General features: G+C 34.1%; 1 protein-coding gene across 1 annotated transcript; it reads left to right on the forward strand.

Moving 5' to 3' along the window:
- Positions 1–915: 915 nt before the first annotated feature.
- LOC131628981 (protein MICRORCHIDIA 1-like) lies at positions 916–14,362 on the forward strand. Its single transcript, XM_058899781.1, has 18 exons — positions 916–1,255; positions 1,340–1,414; positions 1,523–1,557; positions 2,274–2,352; positions 2,449–2,538; positions 2,625–2,700; positions 4,109–4,187; positions 4,274–4,402; positions 6,027–6,125; positions 7,112–7,219; positions 7,312–7,458; positions 8,285–8,377; positions 11,338–11,389; positions 11,474–11,585; positions 12,268–12,472; positions 12,808–12,869; positions 13,886–13,928; positions 14,015–14,362. The coding sequence occupies exons 1-18, from the start codon at positions 1,024–1,026 to the stop codon at positions 14,111–14,113; spliced, it is 1,815 nt and encodes a 604-aa protein (XP_058755764.1). The 5' UTR covers positions 916–1,023; the 3' UTR covers positions 14,114–14,362.
- The last annotated feature ends 347 nt before the right edge of the window (positions 14,363–14,709 follow it).

Genomic DNA, 14,709 nt, shown 5'->3' on the forward strand with positions numbered 1-14,709 from the left:
AGTGCCACGTCAGCGCGTGTTACACACGCGCGACTTTTCGTTTTCAACCCACAGACCACTCCGTTCGAGCATATCCACTCGACGAGGATCCATCCCACCAGGGCCGAGCATCATCAAAGTCGCAGCACCTTGACCAGAAAACTCCGACTTGAGGGGCTCCTATTCTGGACTGGGCCAAGACTAGGCCCAACATGGTTTCGGCCCACTGAACCTCAGAGGCCCAGATCCCTCTGTGACCCACATTTGGGTCTAGAATGCCCGTCTTCATTCTGCTCGGCATGACCCTCCTCGTGAGCCATCTTACGCCCGGCAGAGATGCTCCCCGCGAGCATCCTCTCTGTTGAGGACCCTGCTCTCCGCGAGCACCCTTTCCGCCGAGGACCCTGCTCCTCGTGAGGGTCCTTTCATATCCAACCCCCGGAATAATGCGGAATCCACGTGGTCCCTAAAAGACCGCATCTCCCTTAAACTTCGGAGCGGTTAACCAGGACAGAGGACACTCACGCACCTCCGATATTTCCGCTCATGAAACCTGGCAGTCTCCTAGTTGGGCTTGGAAGTCCAGTAGCGAGATCATGGCCCAGCGCTGGGGGCTATAAATACCCTCTTTTACTAGAGGGTCAGGTATTCACTTCTTACTCACTTTAGCTTGTACTTGCGCTCCTTTGCTCCTCTTCTCACTTTGGCATCGGAGTACCTTGCAGGTACACCCCCCTTCTCATTTCTCGAAGATCCAATTCCGAGCAGCCAGCGACGATTCTTCTGATCAAGTACGATCAAAAACTATGAGATATTTTTAGAATTTCGCGTGATGTATGAGATATTCATGAGTTAGGATGATAAATCGTCAAATTTATAATTGTCCTATAAATAATACTAGTACTAGTTTATTTACTTTTTAATAGGAAAAGAAATAGTACTTGCCATTCACTCGTTGCTCACGCAAGTAAACACTAAACACTTGCCAAATTCCAGAATCGAAGTTTCCACTTTCACTTGCAGACTGTACTTCGTTCCTCTCCCATGTCCGTCGCTCCCAAAACAGAGAAAACCACCGTCCCTGTCCTCAACGTCGACAGCGACGACGACGCTTCCGCCAGTGCTGTAATGAGCGACGTTCATTTACCACTTCGGATTCAGGAGCAGCAAAACCCTCCCGAATCAAGTTCAGTTCCGTTAGTCACTGAAAGCCATAGTTTCTGGAAAGCCGGTGACTATGTTGTTGGTCCAACTTCTAAGCCATCTCCCAGTCAAGGTCTTTCACATTACAGTTTTTTTTGCATACTTTCAAATTTAATTGTTGTTTCTGTTACTGATTTTGCCCTAATTGCAATTTTAGGTCACTTGGATCATGCACGAGTTCATCCTAAGTTTCTGCATTCTAACGCCACTTCTCATAAGTGGGCTTTTGGAGGTGTGATTTCTTTTAACTCAGTTGTATTTGTGTAATCTAAATTATTAGTAACTTAGAATCTGTTTGGCAAGCACAAAAAACAATAACAGAATTTCTCATTGTTTGCAGCAATTGCTGAGCTAGTGGATAATGCTGTTGATGAGGTATGATTTAAGTCAATAATGAATTTCTGTTTTCTAGGTAGCGAGATAGTAGTAGTAGTTAATAAACATGGAAAATATTGTTGAATGTTTGTTGCTTGCGTAAGTGCTCTCTTAGTTGACTTTATGTTATGACATTTAAAACTCGCATGAGTATGCATCTTTTGATGAAGGATCAACTAAAAAAGTTATGTCGTCCATGTGCATTGGATTGAACTTTGAGTTGCCTTTAACTAGTAGTAATGGTTGGTGATCATTCCATCCTAGGTGTTCCTGTTCCATGCAGGAGCTAGCTGAGTAGCCTCCTTGCTGGGAGATATACTTGGAGTTGGATAACTTAAGTAATCCCATGGGTAGCTTTCTATTATACCTCCCTTTGGGTCTCAATATATCAAGACATGCTACTAGCACCCTGAGTTGTAGTCTCGGAGTAATTAACACCCACTTCTACTTTTAGCAAAACAATTATAATATAAATGGAATCTTAAAGTATATTTTTACCATTTTTAATTTTGAATGGCACATAAATATATATTTAGTTGAATTAAGTCAATTAACAATATTCGATTCTTAGTTGCTTGACTTAAAACTGTAAAATAACTTACAAAACTTACCTCTGATGATGGCCTGCCAGTATTTTAGAACTTTTAAAAAGGATATTATGAAGTGTCTGTATTCATAGAGTAAGAGATGTGCTGAATTTTCCTTTGCATTACTAGGTCCAAAATGGTGCGACTTTTGTTAAGGTTGACAAGCTTAAGAACAAGAAGGATAATTCACCTGTGCTATGCTTTCTAGGTATGCTATTCAAACATGCATAGTATCTACTAATATAGTAATTTATGTTGGCTTGATGTGCTAGTTGTTGGAAATGAATTTATGTTTCCTATGTAGATGATGGTGGTGGAATGGATCCTAACTCACTACGGAAGTGCATGAGCTTGGGTTATTCTTCAAAGAAGTCAAAGACAACAATTGGACAGTGTAAGTGTCTAACTGAATTTATTCTATTAGTTTCTTTAAGCAACGGCGGTTGCACAATTGTATGAGAATATGTTGTTTTGTTCTAGATGGAAATGGATTCAAGACTAGTACTATGAGACTGGGTGCTGATGCTATTGTTTTTAGCCGGACTACACATTCGGGGTACGTTTTTATTCTTTGTATATATTGGTTTGGGTGATTGGATTTTACGTACTTCATTCTCCGGGTGTAGTGGCTCAATAGTGAATTAGAGGTGTGCATCAATTAGTCCATCTGTCTTAGGGTCAACTTTAATAGTAAACATCCACCGACAGCTAATCATATATTTTTAGGAGCTGGAACATGGGTTCGTGTATTATTGGACTCTAAAGCAATCATCTCATTAATCATTGCTTATAGATGACAAATAAAAAATAAAAGCACAAGAGGAAAAAGATAATCAATTGTAGCTCAAAAAGTCAAAAGTGGGATGGAAATGGAGAGTAGAATAGAATGCTTAAATTACAGAGTGCAATAGGTAGGTCAGCAGAAATGCCCGGTTGGTACATTGTTGGTCGGGGAAGAAATTAGAGTTGGAGCTGAATAACGAGAATCGAGAGAATAATAACATTAGGTATGCAAGACATCATTGTTCATTGTAATACAAAATTGACGCAAAAAAGGGTCATCCTATGTCTGCGGAGCTTGAGTGATAGAAATAGATGATTCTAATACTGTTTGGTTGTGAGAAGAAATTGTGAAGCGAGAAAGAGTGCGAGAAGAGAGAAAGAAAAGAAAAATATGATAGATTTGAGGTATTGTTTGGTTTAAGGAAGAGATAAAAGAAATAGAGAAAAGATAAGTATGGAAATGGAAATGGAAAAAAATGAGTGCCATTGCAGGAGGGAGTTTGGATTCCCTCTAGAACCCGAGGGTCCATTTTGGAGAGAGAAATAATTCAATGATTAAAATACTATATACATAAATTTGGTTTCCAAACTCCTTTGCTGTCTCTCTTCGCATAGGAGCCAAGTAAGATAAAGGTTGCTGGGACCCACCTAATTTAGTCACTCTTCCATGTTTGGCTCTCCACCATCGATAACACTAACCTCAAAGACTATACCCAATCTTCCATGTTTCCTTAACCTCTATTGTCCAATAAACCCCCCACCCGTCCACCACATCATTATCATCTTGGGTACTCTTGACCGTCAAACTCTTGTTGCCATTTTTCTTCACATTTCTGCGATCGTATTCTGATGTTATAGGGGTCAGATAAAATTTACCCTCCAGTTTGGTAGGCACTTTGCAATTATTGGTGCATAGAAATAAAGAAATAAACAGCAAATATGTAGGGTATGGTTTGTTTTCTTGAGGTATTTAGTTCTTTGTATATGCATTTCTAGTTTTCTTATGGATGTATTATGTTTAGAGCGATGTCAATATTCTTGACAACATATTTTCCATTCAGGCTACTTCCTTTTATTGTTTCCAATTTATATGTAAATATGTTATCTTCTGTAACCTAATTTTTAATTTATAATTGTTGATAAGATTTGATCCTTTTAAATGGTTAACTTCTATCCTTCAGCCGACCAACACAAAGTATAGGTCTACTATCCTATACCTTTTTGCGAAAAACCGGGCAAGATGATGTAATCATTCCAATGGTAATTTTCCTAGTCAAATGTTCAAATATGTAACAGTGAATGCTTTCTACTTAATTTTTATATGCAAAGTATCATTTTCATTGCAGATAGATTTTGACATATCTGGCCATTGGCCTGAGCCAATTGTTTATGGGTCACTGGACGATTGGTCATCAAACTTGAAAACAATTCTTGATTGGTCTCCCTTCACATCCAAGGACGAGCTCATGCTTCAGGTTTATTGCATTCTATTGTTTATCCACAAAATCTTTTCACCAAATAAAAATACCCATGGAAGGTTACCTTTTCAAAATAATGTAAATCAATTTTCTGGACATATATTAGCAGTTTTGGCAATATTTCTACTAGCTATTTGCCTCTGGAAAAGAACTAAGGCTTGAGAAGTGTCACATGAGTAATTTATTAGTCACAATACCCAAACTTTGCTCCCATTCATTCTTTATCTATGAGTTTCCTCCACATGCAACCTTTCTATTTTTTGATTAAACTAGTAACAAACCCGTGCATTCGCACGGATTCTGGTACGGGACGCGCATTTGATTCAAATGTATATTTTTTAATAGAAAAAAATTATATTAAAAGTAATTAACATTTTGTGGAAAAAAATAAGAACAATTAACATTAAACTGTGTCTAAAAAAAATCAGGAACAAAATTGAAATCACCAAAATTAAATTGTGTCTAAATAGCCTTTTGTAACTTCACGTTCCTGTTAATAATCAATATTTTGATCAGTAACTTCACGTTCTCGTTAATATTTAATATTTTGCTCAGTAACTTGGTTCTCGTTAATTTCAAAATATTTTGATCAGTAACTTCATGTTTTTGTTAATATTCAATATTTTGATCAATAACTTCGTGTTTATATTAATATTAAATATTTTAGTCAGTAACTTCAAGTTCTCGTTAATATTCAATATTTTGATCAGTAACTTCATGTTCCCGTTAATATTCAATATTGTGATCAGTAACTTCATGTTCCCGTTAATATTCAATATTTGAATCAGTAACTTCTAGTTCCCGTTAATATTCAATATTATGATCAGTAACTTCATGTTCCCGTTAATATTCACTATTTGATCAGTAATTTCATGTTCCTAAACTTTGCTCCCATTCATTCTTTATCTATGAGTTTCCTCCACATGCAACCTTTCTATTTTTTGATTAAATTGTTTCATTAAGATGAGAAAAGATATTATGATAGAGTATAAGGAATATTCCTGAACTAATTGTCTAATACGAAACAACTAAGAAAAGAGAAAACATGAATATTGCAGAGTTTCTCAGTCCCCCAATATGTCAGGCCAACTCCCTTAAAAAATCCCGTGCTTTACTATAAGGAGAAGAAAAATACCTAATGTTATCCTTAATCAACTGTTGTGACGTAGGAACCTCAACCAATGATGAGTTAAGCTCCAAGCATTTTCACTGAATTCTAGCCTAAGTTTCACATTAGCCTCTTCTATCGATTTCTGATGCATGATAGACTGTGGCACTATATGGCTATGTGAGTCAGGGAATTTCATTCATATGCATGTCAACGATGTTTATGGTTCAGAACAAACCTTTTCTTTTCTTTTTCATTTTACGATGAGAAATATATTGACAGTTAGTTACTGTTATGGGGTCTATATCGATTTGTTTTTGTATTATGCTGACATCAATTCTCATAATAATGACATTATCTGTTGGGCCACCGGCCAAAGCATTATCATGTGGATCACCTTATAATGAAGTATGCAATAAATGAAATGTAATTGACCTATTGATAGCTCGTTTTTTCCTTCAAAGTGTTAGCCATGGACTCTTTTTACTGATCTGTTTTTTTTACACTTTTCAGTTTGAGGATATAGGATCACATGGTACCAAGATTTTAATATATAATTTGTGGTTGAATGATGAAGGAATATATGAATTGAGTTTTGATGATGATGCTGAGGTATGTTGTGTATATTTATTACTACATAAACTTTATCATTTGCAGGTTTTTTGTTAGTGTATTTTCAGGTATTCTTTATTGGATGACGAAAATATTCAAATATATCTCGGTTAATATGTATTGAAATTATTACAAGGTTTGGGTAGGAAGTAGGAAAACAAAAAGAAAGTTCTCGTTAATATTATATTGATACGATGTGTTTGATTTACAAAGCACTTGTACCTATTTATACTTAACAAGTGGGAGAAGCTGGTGTATTACTACTAGTATAATTTCATTCCCACAATAGCCTGATTCTTGATCTAAATCAAATCATTCTTACAAAATTGGTTTGTAAATGTTTTTCACTTCCATGATCTCCATGGCACATGATTTATAGATTATATTTTTATTGAAGGCATAAGAGGCAATACAATTTGAAATTGATGGGACAGGTATTCTCTGGCATCATCACTAGGCAAAGACCAAATAGACACACCAAATTGAGTTTTAATTTCATGATAAAATTGCAAGGGATGATTTTGGGTACCAATTTAGTTTATGTTGTAATGATTTTACACCTTCATTTAGTTTCTGTAATTGTCATTCTTGGTTAATATCTTTATCGCAAGAAATGAGTTGAAGGGATGATTTTGGGTACCAACTTAGTTTTGGTTGTAGTGATTTTACATTTTCATTTATTTTCTGTACTTGTCACATCTTGGTTATATATGTAAATGAAATCAACTAATGATACCAAGTGCTAGGTTTGGCCAATTTTTTCATTCTGTCATACTCGATTCTAGAAAATAAATAACTTGCCTTTGAGGTAACTGTGCTGTTCACATATTTAGCTAGTTTGGAATTGTTCACATGTGTCTAAGGTAGTGAGTGGTTTGGGGGTGTATGTATCTGCTTGGGGTGCTATTACTCTAAATTTTCTATACTTGATATTGTTCGATATTTTATTTTATTGCAATCATGATCTGATTCTCTCTTCTGCACAGGATATCATGCTGAGAGATGAGGCCAAGCATGGAACTGGGCAGAAGTTGAACAAAAAAATTGTTCAGCTTCAGTCGCATATTTCGTACCGCATCCGTTACTCCTTACGGGTAATGATTAATACTTGGAATTTCAGCTATACATGTTACCATTGATTTCTAATCTTTAATCTCTATTCTCATTGACAGTTAATATTTTTCAGGCATATGTTTCACTTTTGTATCTCAGAAAATTTCCGAACTTCAAAATCATACTAAGGGGAAAACCTGTGGACCACGTTGACATTACGGATGAGTTAAAACATTCAGAAATTATTAGTTACAAGCCCCAGATGGCTGCGGCACATGTGGTTAGATCAATAATATGACAATATAAATCATTTAAAGCAATTTTATGCAGCATTATGTTGAAAGTTGCTAGATATTACTCATAAATGAAAGATCATTTAATAATAGTTAAATAGAAATATGCATGATAGAAAACCTTTTTGTATGGATCTATAGGTCCAGACGTTTAATCAAGAATTATAGAATTGTTGTTAGTTTTGGGAATCTGATCGTTATTCTAGGAAGGTACATCTATTAGTCTAAAGATCTGTGAGTAATTAGGTTGTAATCAATGTATACCCTTAAATCAAGGAATTTCAGCTCACAGAAGGGGGATTGTTCTATGAGAGACAACTCAAGTCTAATTATCTAGATTTGTTAACCAGTGGAATGGCTAACTTTAAGTCTCTTTAAGCATGAGTGTAAGAGAGATTGGGGAAGAAAGGTATCACATGGGTAAGGACTAAGGAGGGCAATATGGGAATTCTGATGAATATTCATGCAGCTTAAGCAGAAATTGAGAAGTTAGCTGAGAGAGGAAGCAAAAGGTATGTGATTAGTGGGATACAAAGGGGGATAAATGAGAGGAGAGAGTAGATGATTTAAAGTGATGAAAGGATTGGGAGGAGTAGACCATCCAAGATTTGCATTGTCTCCCTCACCCCATACTCAGTGCATCTTTTTCTTTGTTCTACTGATTTTCTTTCGTGTCAGTATCAGAAGAAGATATAATGTTTTATTATGAATAACAAACAATAATTATTTGTCTAGTATCCTATCACCCTGCAAACATTTAACTAATTAAGAAAATAGTTTATTTTTCAAACTAAAGAGTTTTGTCTGATTTAGGCCACGGTGGAGACGACCATTGGATTTATAAAGGAGTTTCCTGCTATTAATGTTTCTGGGTTTAATGTGTACCACAAAAATCGCCTAATCAAGGTATGTTCCAACTTTTGATTGCTTGAATAGTCTTATCTCAAGTTTTATTTACTTCAGCTGCATTTTGGTATGTCTATTTTTATTTCTTTTTTCATACAGCAAACCACCATTCTTATATATGTTGGAAATAGGAGAGGAAATAAAAAATATATATTCTTGTATATACGTGTTCATGTACATTGGAAGTAGCATTTGACTTGTGAGTCTTATTAGCTTTGAAATCATACATGTTTCCATATCCTTATACTTGATAGAGTCTATTTCAGTTCTCCTGATTTGCTTTAGTTTGTTTGGATGTCTATGTCCCTTCTGTACTGTGTCTTCTTTAGATATGGGTTGTTTTACATTTTGAGTGTTTTTTTTCCACAAATCTCCCGTTGGAACTTTAAGGTAATACAACATTCTTCAACAGCATAGGGTTAGAAAATATAAAATATAATACCTCTTCAAAATTGCCAGGATAATTTTATCTTGCATTATAATAAATCACACACTTATTTGAGAAGTTTACCAAATTTCGTTCAAATAACATAAAGTTTGAATCCACATGTCTTGAATTGTGATTAGTTTAGAATGAAACAATTATAATCATACTGGCAATACATATAGGGGTTTGTTTGACAATTATTTTGAAAAGTGAGAAATCAAATTGATTAAAAGTTATGATAAAGAAATGGTTGGGATTACAAATCCCCTCTTCTTCTCTACTTGGTAATAAAGGTTCTGACTATAACAGAAATATCATATGGTCACAATAAATTAGTACTCCATCCGTCCCATATTATATGATGTTTTGGTCATTTCACGTAGATTTAGAAACATAGTTAATTTTGTATGAGAAAGATAAAATGAGATCATTTACAAAATTATCCATCATTAATGACATTGGAAAGAGAAATTTAGAGTAGAAAGAATAGAGAGTAATAAATAGTAAGGGGGTATGAATGAAAAATAAACATCAATGTTTCATTGGAATTGTAAAACGATTTATAATTTGGGTCAATAATTTTTTTCAAAGTGACTTATAATTTGGGACAAAGGTAGTAATATAGACTAAGACCAATTCTTTAGTATAAAATTCCATTTATTTAACAATGAACCCTAATTTCATTGGCGGACTATTGTTATCTAAAAACATGATAAAACTTCGATTATAAAACTTATTTTTCAATAATGAATTAATACCATAAGTTCATTTCACAGTTGGTCCGAGACTCGGAATATTAAAAGTTGTTCACAAAAGTATAACTAAATAATCATAGGAATTCAATTGCATAAAATAAAATTCATGAATTACATAGTTCATATAGACTCAAAGAGCTTCATCTACATCCTAACCAATTAGGGTTTAGCTATTCATATTATTAAACAAAAGATAAAATATAATTAAATAGATTACACATAAAATTGCAGTGATGCAATGACCAACATCATTTGAATATGTGACGTTTCAACAATCTCCTAGATGCTTCAACAGTTTCTCTATATGTCACGTTTGTCCTATACCTCAAAATTTCGAAGTTTCTGGCTTAAAAAGACATTTTCTGATACCCATTAGCATATTCCGTTAATCCTGGCGCATTGCTCCAACTGTTATTCAGTTTTGGCAGAAAGAAGGGGCCTCAAATGGCCTACTGCGTAGCATGGGGTTAGCACAATGCATTAAGCACATTCTCCTGCGCTGTTGTTCAGTTAGATTTGGGCAGGAACCCAGTGTCTCAAACAGCCTATCGCACACGGGCTTTTAGCAATGCGTTAATGTTTCCCTCATGTGCTGATGAGTACTTCTGACTTGATTTTTTGGTTTCAACGGTCATTCCACATTTGTATCAATTCTCAATAACTTCTGAGTGTAGGTAGGTCCAAGTCTCTAAGTCAACCAAGAAAGTTGAAAAAAAAAACAAATACTGCACAAATTTGTCTGGTTATAAAGCATTAATAATAACACGACCAAATTGACTATTGAATTTCAGAACTTAATAATTGTCATACTTTTAATTCCATGATTTATTAAATTATATTAAAAACTACTGAAAGTAATTCTAAAAAATGGAAACTATTAAGACACCATCACTTTTATCCTTGATAATCAAATGCCTCACTTTGCATTCTATCTATTCCATCCGTGATCTCACACAGGGTCTCAATAAATCTTGTGCTTGATCCTTTAAGTGTGTCGTTCTTGATTACACTCAACCCCTAAAGGATTATCGTTAGTGCTCCTTTGGTTACAGCATTATCTCATCTTAGCCAATATTGCCTCTAGAGTTTATTCATGTTTTTGGATCTCCTCTCTAAACTATGGAGCTTATATTTGAGGTCTTGCCCCTACTGTGTTTGATCCTATTCCAACTGTCTCACTCAGTGTTCGTCCAATATAACCCTAAGCTTTTAAGGAACACTCATTCATGTCCATCTTTTTGAACTTTACCATTGTTTGCCTTTGGGGTTTTCACGTCCTCATGCTGCTAATAAGGATAGTATAGACTTGACACCAAATCCAACTCCCGTTATAAACCTAAGTCAAAATTGTAACTTTCTCTTTGTATCACTTCATGTTATCGTGAACTTTCTTCTTTGCATCATGCATGTTGTTCATCACCTTTAGTGTTGTTTCCTTGGTTTATTGGTGTGCATTATCCCTTCCTTGGTTGATTTGGTAGATCAACACTATCATTCAGAGGTTCTGTATGATCTTACCGCCATTCCTATTCGACCAAAAAATGTATTCTTCATCTCAATGCTCACAAATCTCATTTATTTTATTTTATTATAGTTTCACTTATTTTTAGTGTTTTACTAAATAAACTTTAATCGTTTAGAAAGGTTATTGAACCATGGTAAGTTTGGGAAAGTTTACAATGTTCTGTTAAGAAGTCAATTGGAATAGAAATCTGTTCGCTAATGTTATTTGCGTACCATTCTGATCTGATGTGGTTAACCTTTTTTTGAGAATGCAGCCATTTTGGAAAGTAAGCCCAGATGGTTCATCTAGAGGGAATGGTGTTGTTGGTATGTTCTTATCCTCCCCTGTTGATTTCTTTGTGCAAGAACTTCAAAATATCCATGTTTTTTAATTTTCTAGTACATATTTAGGAGTTCTTGAAGCCAATTTTATAGAACCTGCACATGACAAGCAAGATTTTGAGAGATCACTGCTGTTCATACGGCTAGAAGGGAAGCTGAAACAAATGATAAATGATTACTGGTTTGTTTATACTTTAGTTTATTTTGAACCTTTTCTTTTATATTGCTCTATGATTATATTTTTCTGCTCTAGCGAGGGTCGTGTTGTAAATTCAATGTTATACCTCATTACTAGTAGTAGTTGATGTTGCCTAATGCTTCCTTAATGATGCATTTTAGAATTATTTTTCTTCTATATTTTCTTAATTCACTTGCTTATTTCAATTAGCAGTCATAGTGACTGTTCTTGTGTTGGTTAATCAGTTTATCTCCTCGGATCCGTTTAGGACTAGTTTCTAATGTTAAAAGTATCTTAGATAACGTCCTAGGATTTGTCTTTCCCAATATCCACCAATCTGAAATTGAATAATTGCCTTCCTAACTTCCCAAGGGAACCCTCTCTTAAAATTTATGACTGCTGTTACCATACCTGCAGTCATAATTTTAGGCAATTACAAATACAATTAATAGTCAGTTACAAGTTACAAGTATACTTAAGTTGGTCCAGCATTGTTGTATTTGCGACTCACAAGTCTTCTTAATTGAAGGTCTGTTGCTAACATAATATTTATGGGAAATTACCAATAATAAGGACTGCAGTATGTGAAAAATTAAGTGCGACCTAATATTTCTTTTTCTAGAGTTTCCATATTATGATGTTGACAATGTTTGATTTGGTGAAATGTTTTCTGGACTATTAACAGGCAGGGTCACTGTCAATTAGTTGGACTTCAGCCTGTAGGTTATAGGCCTAAAATTATGCAAAAGGAAGCCCAAATTCGACAATCAGCTGGGCATTTAACTAATTCATGGGATGAGTATCTTGCTGATCCACAAGATTTAGAATTAGATCAGCCAAATGAGGGTTTTCTTGCAACCGGCAAGCAAAGTTCGACTCCTGAGCAGTGTGTAAGTAATTGATGTAATCTGCAAAAGGCTGTACTTGTCTAATTTTATCACCTATAGACATTCTTGCTTCCGGATGTGAAGTGAAATATATTTCTTTCCTTATCATTTTTTAAAATAATTTATTTGACACAAGTAGATGCATCTTATTGTGAATGTTTGTGAAATGATCAACTAGGTCAGTTATTTTGGGACAGAGGAAGTAGTTATTTTGAATTCTTATTTTTATCAACCCATGCAAGGATTTGTTGTAAATTAATGGTTCTCTTTTTAAATTGAATTCAAGTGAGTACAGTACTTTTGGGGGATCATGACCAGTGTGTTGCTTTTATCAACAGGGTATATCAGTGTCCAGATCCATTGATGAAATCTGTGAAGAAAACATCAAACTTTTCACGAGGTAACTCCTTTTTCAAGATGAAATATTTCAGGATAACGACTTTTCAATCCTTATTAAGTTTATCAACAAGCTATACCCTTTTCTATTGGTTTTCTGTTTTTGGTGCTAATCAATCTTATGAGTTGGATTATTTTGACATAAAGTGGGATAACAAAGTTGACAACAATTTGGTAGGTCGATGCAGTTCAAATTCATAGTTATTATAATTAGTAGACGATTAATGAATATAAAATGTGTTCCAAGCCAAACCCGAACCTGAATCTCCAATCAATATCCGTTACCCACCCCAATCTCCGACGGGGATGAAGAATTGAATATCAAATCTGTCCCAAACGAGATCAGATTGGATGCAGGGACTCTGTCCCGCCCTCATCCATCAAGTGAAATCAATTTTTAATAGAAATATTTTTTTTCCTAACATCAAATTACGTTACAAATAATAAAATAAAACAATCTTAAAATTTCAAATATGCATTTCAAATAATAAAGTACAAATCAAATTATTTAAGAATTGACTATACAACCAATATTCTAAATTATCAAAACAAAATGATAAAGTACAAATTGATATAAACAGGGCAGGTTCAGGGTGAATACTAGTGTTCTCATTACCCGACCCGTCTTCATATTTTGTAATCGGGAAAAACCCAAAGCCAAACACTAACAATCAAAGCGGGACTTTTTCCGTCAATCTCGGAGCGGGTTCGAGTGAGTATCCGCATGTACGGATTCTGTTGACATGCCTATTTTAAACAACATTAACCATTGAAATTGTTGTTTGCTTTAGTCATCGAATTTGTGTTGAATGATATTTTTCTAATCTCATGGTCTCCTAATTGCAGTCATTATCTTTTATAGATGTACATATATATGGTCTACTGTTATATTGGATGCATGTCATCCATATCATATAAATGAAATTTCACATTAATTAGATGGTTTATGTTCCATTAAGATATCTTAATTACTAGTTTTATTAATGAATTAATAAATTTCACTAAGACACTTTTCTGCAGGTGTGAGGAGCACAGGCAAAAAGAGGCAGAGTTGAGAAAGACGGTAATAGTAGTTAGAGAATAAAGTTTGATTCTTATGACAAAAGTCTTTGACGATTTAGTTTTTTTCTTGTTGCTGACACAAAATAGGTTGAAGATTTGGAGAAGGAGTTGAAAGAAATCGAATCCAAGCGTTCCTATATCGCTTCATTCGTAGAGGCCAAGAAGAAGCTGAAGAATGTATGCTGATCATTGTTGGTTTTTTCATGACCAATCAATTTTACTGTCCAGAATCAATTCTATGTTAAGCAAAAAAAAGTGTCTTTTGTGGAGCTTGCTAATCGATTTCTAAGCTAGTTTTTTTTTTGGCAATATCATGACATGTAAATTGTTAGTTGACGGTAAATATTTCCCGGTTGCCCTTTTGCTATTGTCATTGATTTTGCTAAAAATTGTCTTATTATGAATGTGTAAATAATGAGTTTTGTTAACACGTGACTTATACGGACAAGGAATTAAATATAGAAATGTAAATTTTTTGGTTAAATATGTTTTTGGTTCTTTTTTTATATATATATATATATATATATATATATATATATATATATATATATATATATATATATATATATATATATATATATATATATATATATATATATATATAACCAAAAACATATTTTAATTTTTATTAAAAAATGATATATTTTAGTTTCTACAAATTTTTTATGCAATACAGTTTTAGTATGTTACAGTATTTTCTAAAATTTTAAAAACTATTTAATTACCTTTTAATTTTTAAATAATTTTTTTCATACATCTTTTAAAAAATGAAAAGAATTAAA

This window comes from Vicia villosa, unplaced genomic scaffold (genome assembly GCF_029867415.1).
Source record: "Vicia villosa cultivar HV-30 ecotype Madison, WI unplaced genomic scaffold, Vvil1.0 ctg.000494F_1_1, whole genome shotgun sequence".
Taxonomy (NCBI): domain Eukaryota; kingdom Viridiplantae; phylum Streptophyta; class Magnoliopsida; order Fabales; family Fabaceae; genus Vicia; species Vicia villosa.

Excerpts from the sequence above, each read along its gene's own strand:
- LOC131628981 (XM_058899781.1), top strand. The coding sequence starts at position 1,024 with ATGTCCGTCGCTCCCAAAACAGAGAAAACCACCGTCCCTGTCCTCAAC. Across the intron at positions 1,256-1,339 it reads TAAGCCATCTCCCAGTCAAG|GTCACTTGGATCATGCACGA; the intron begins GTCTTTCACATT and ends TTGCAATTTTAG. Across the intron at positions 2,539-2,624 it reads AAAGACAACAATTGGACAGT|ATGGAAATGGATTCAAGACT; the intron begins GTAAGTGTCTAA and ends GTTTTGTTCTAG.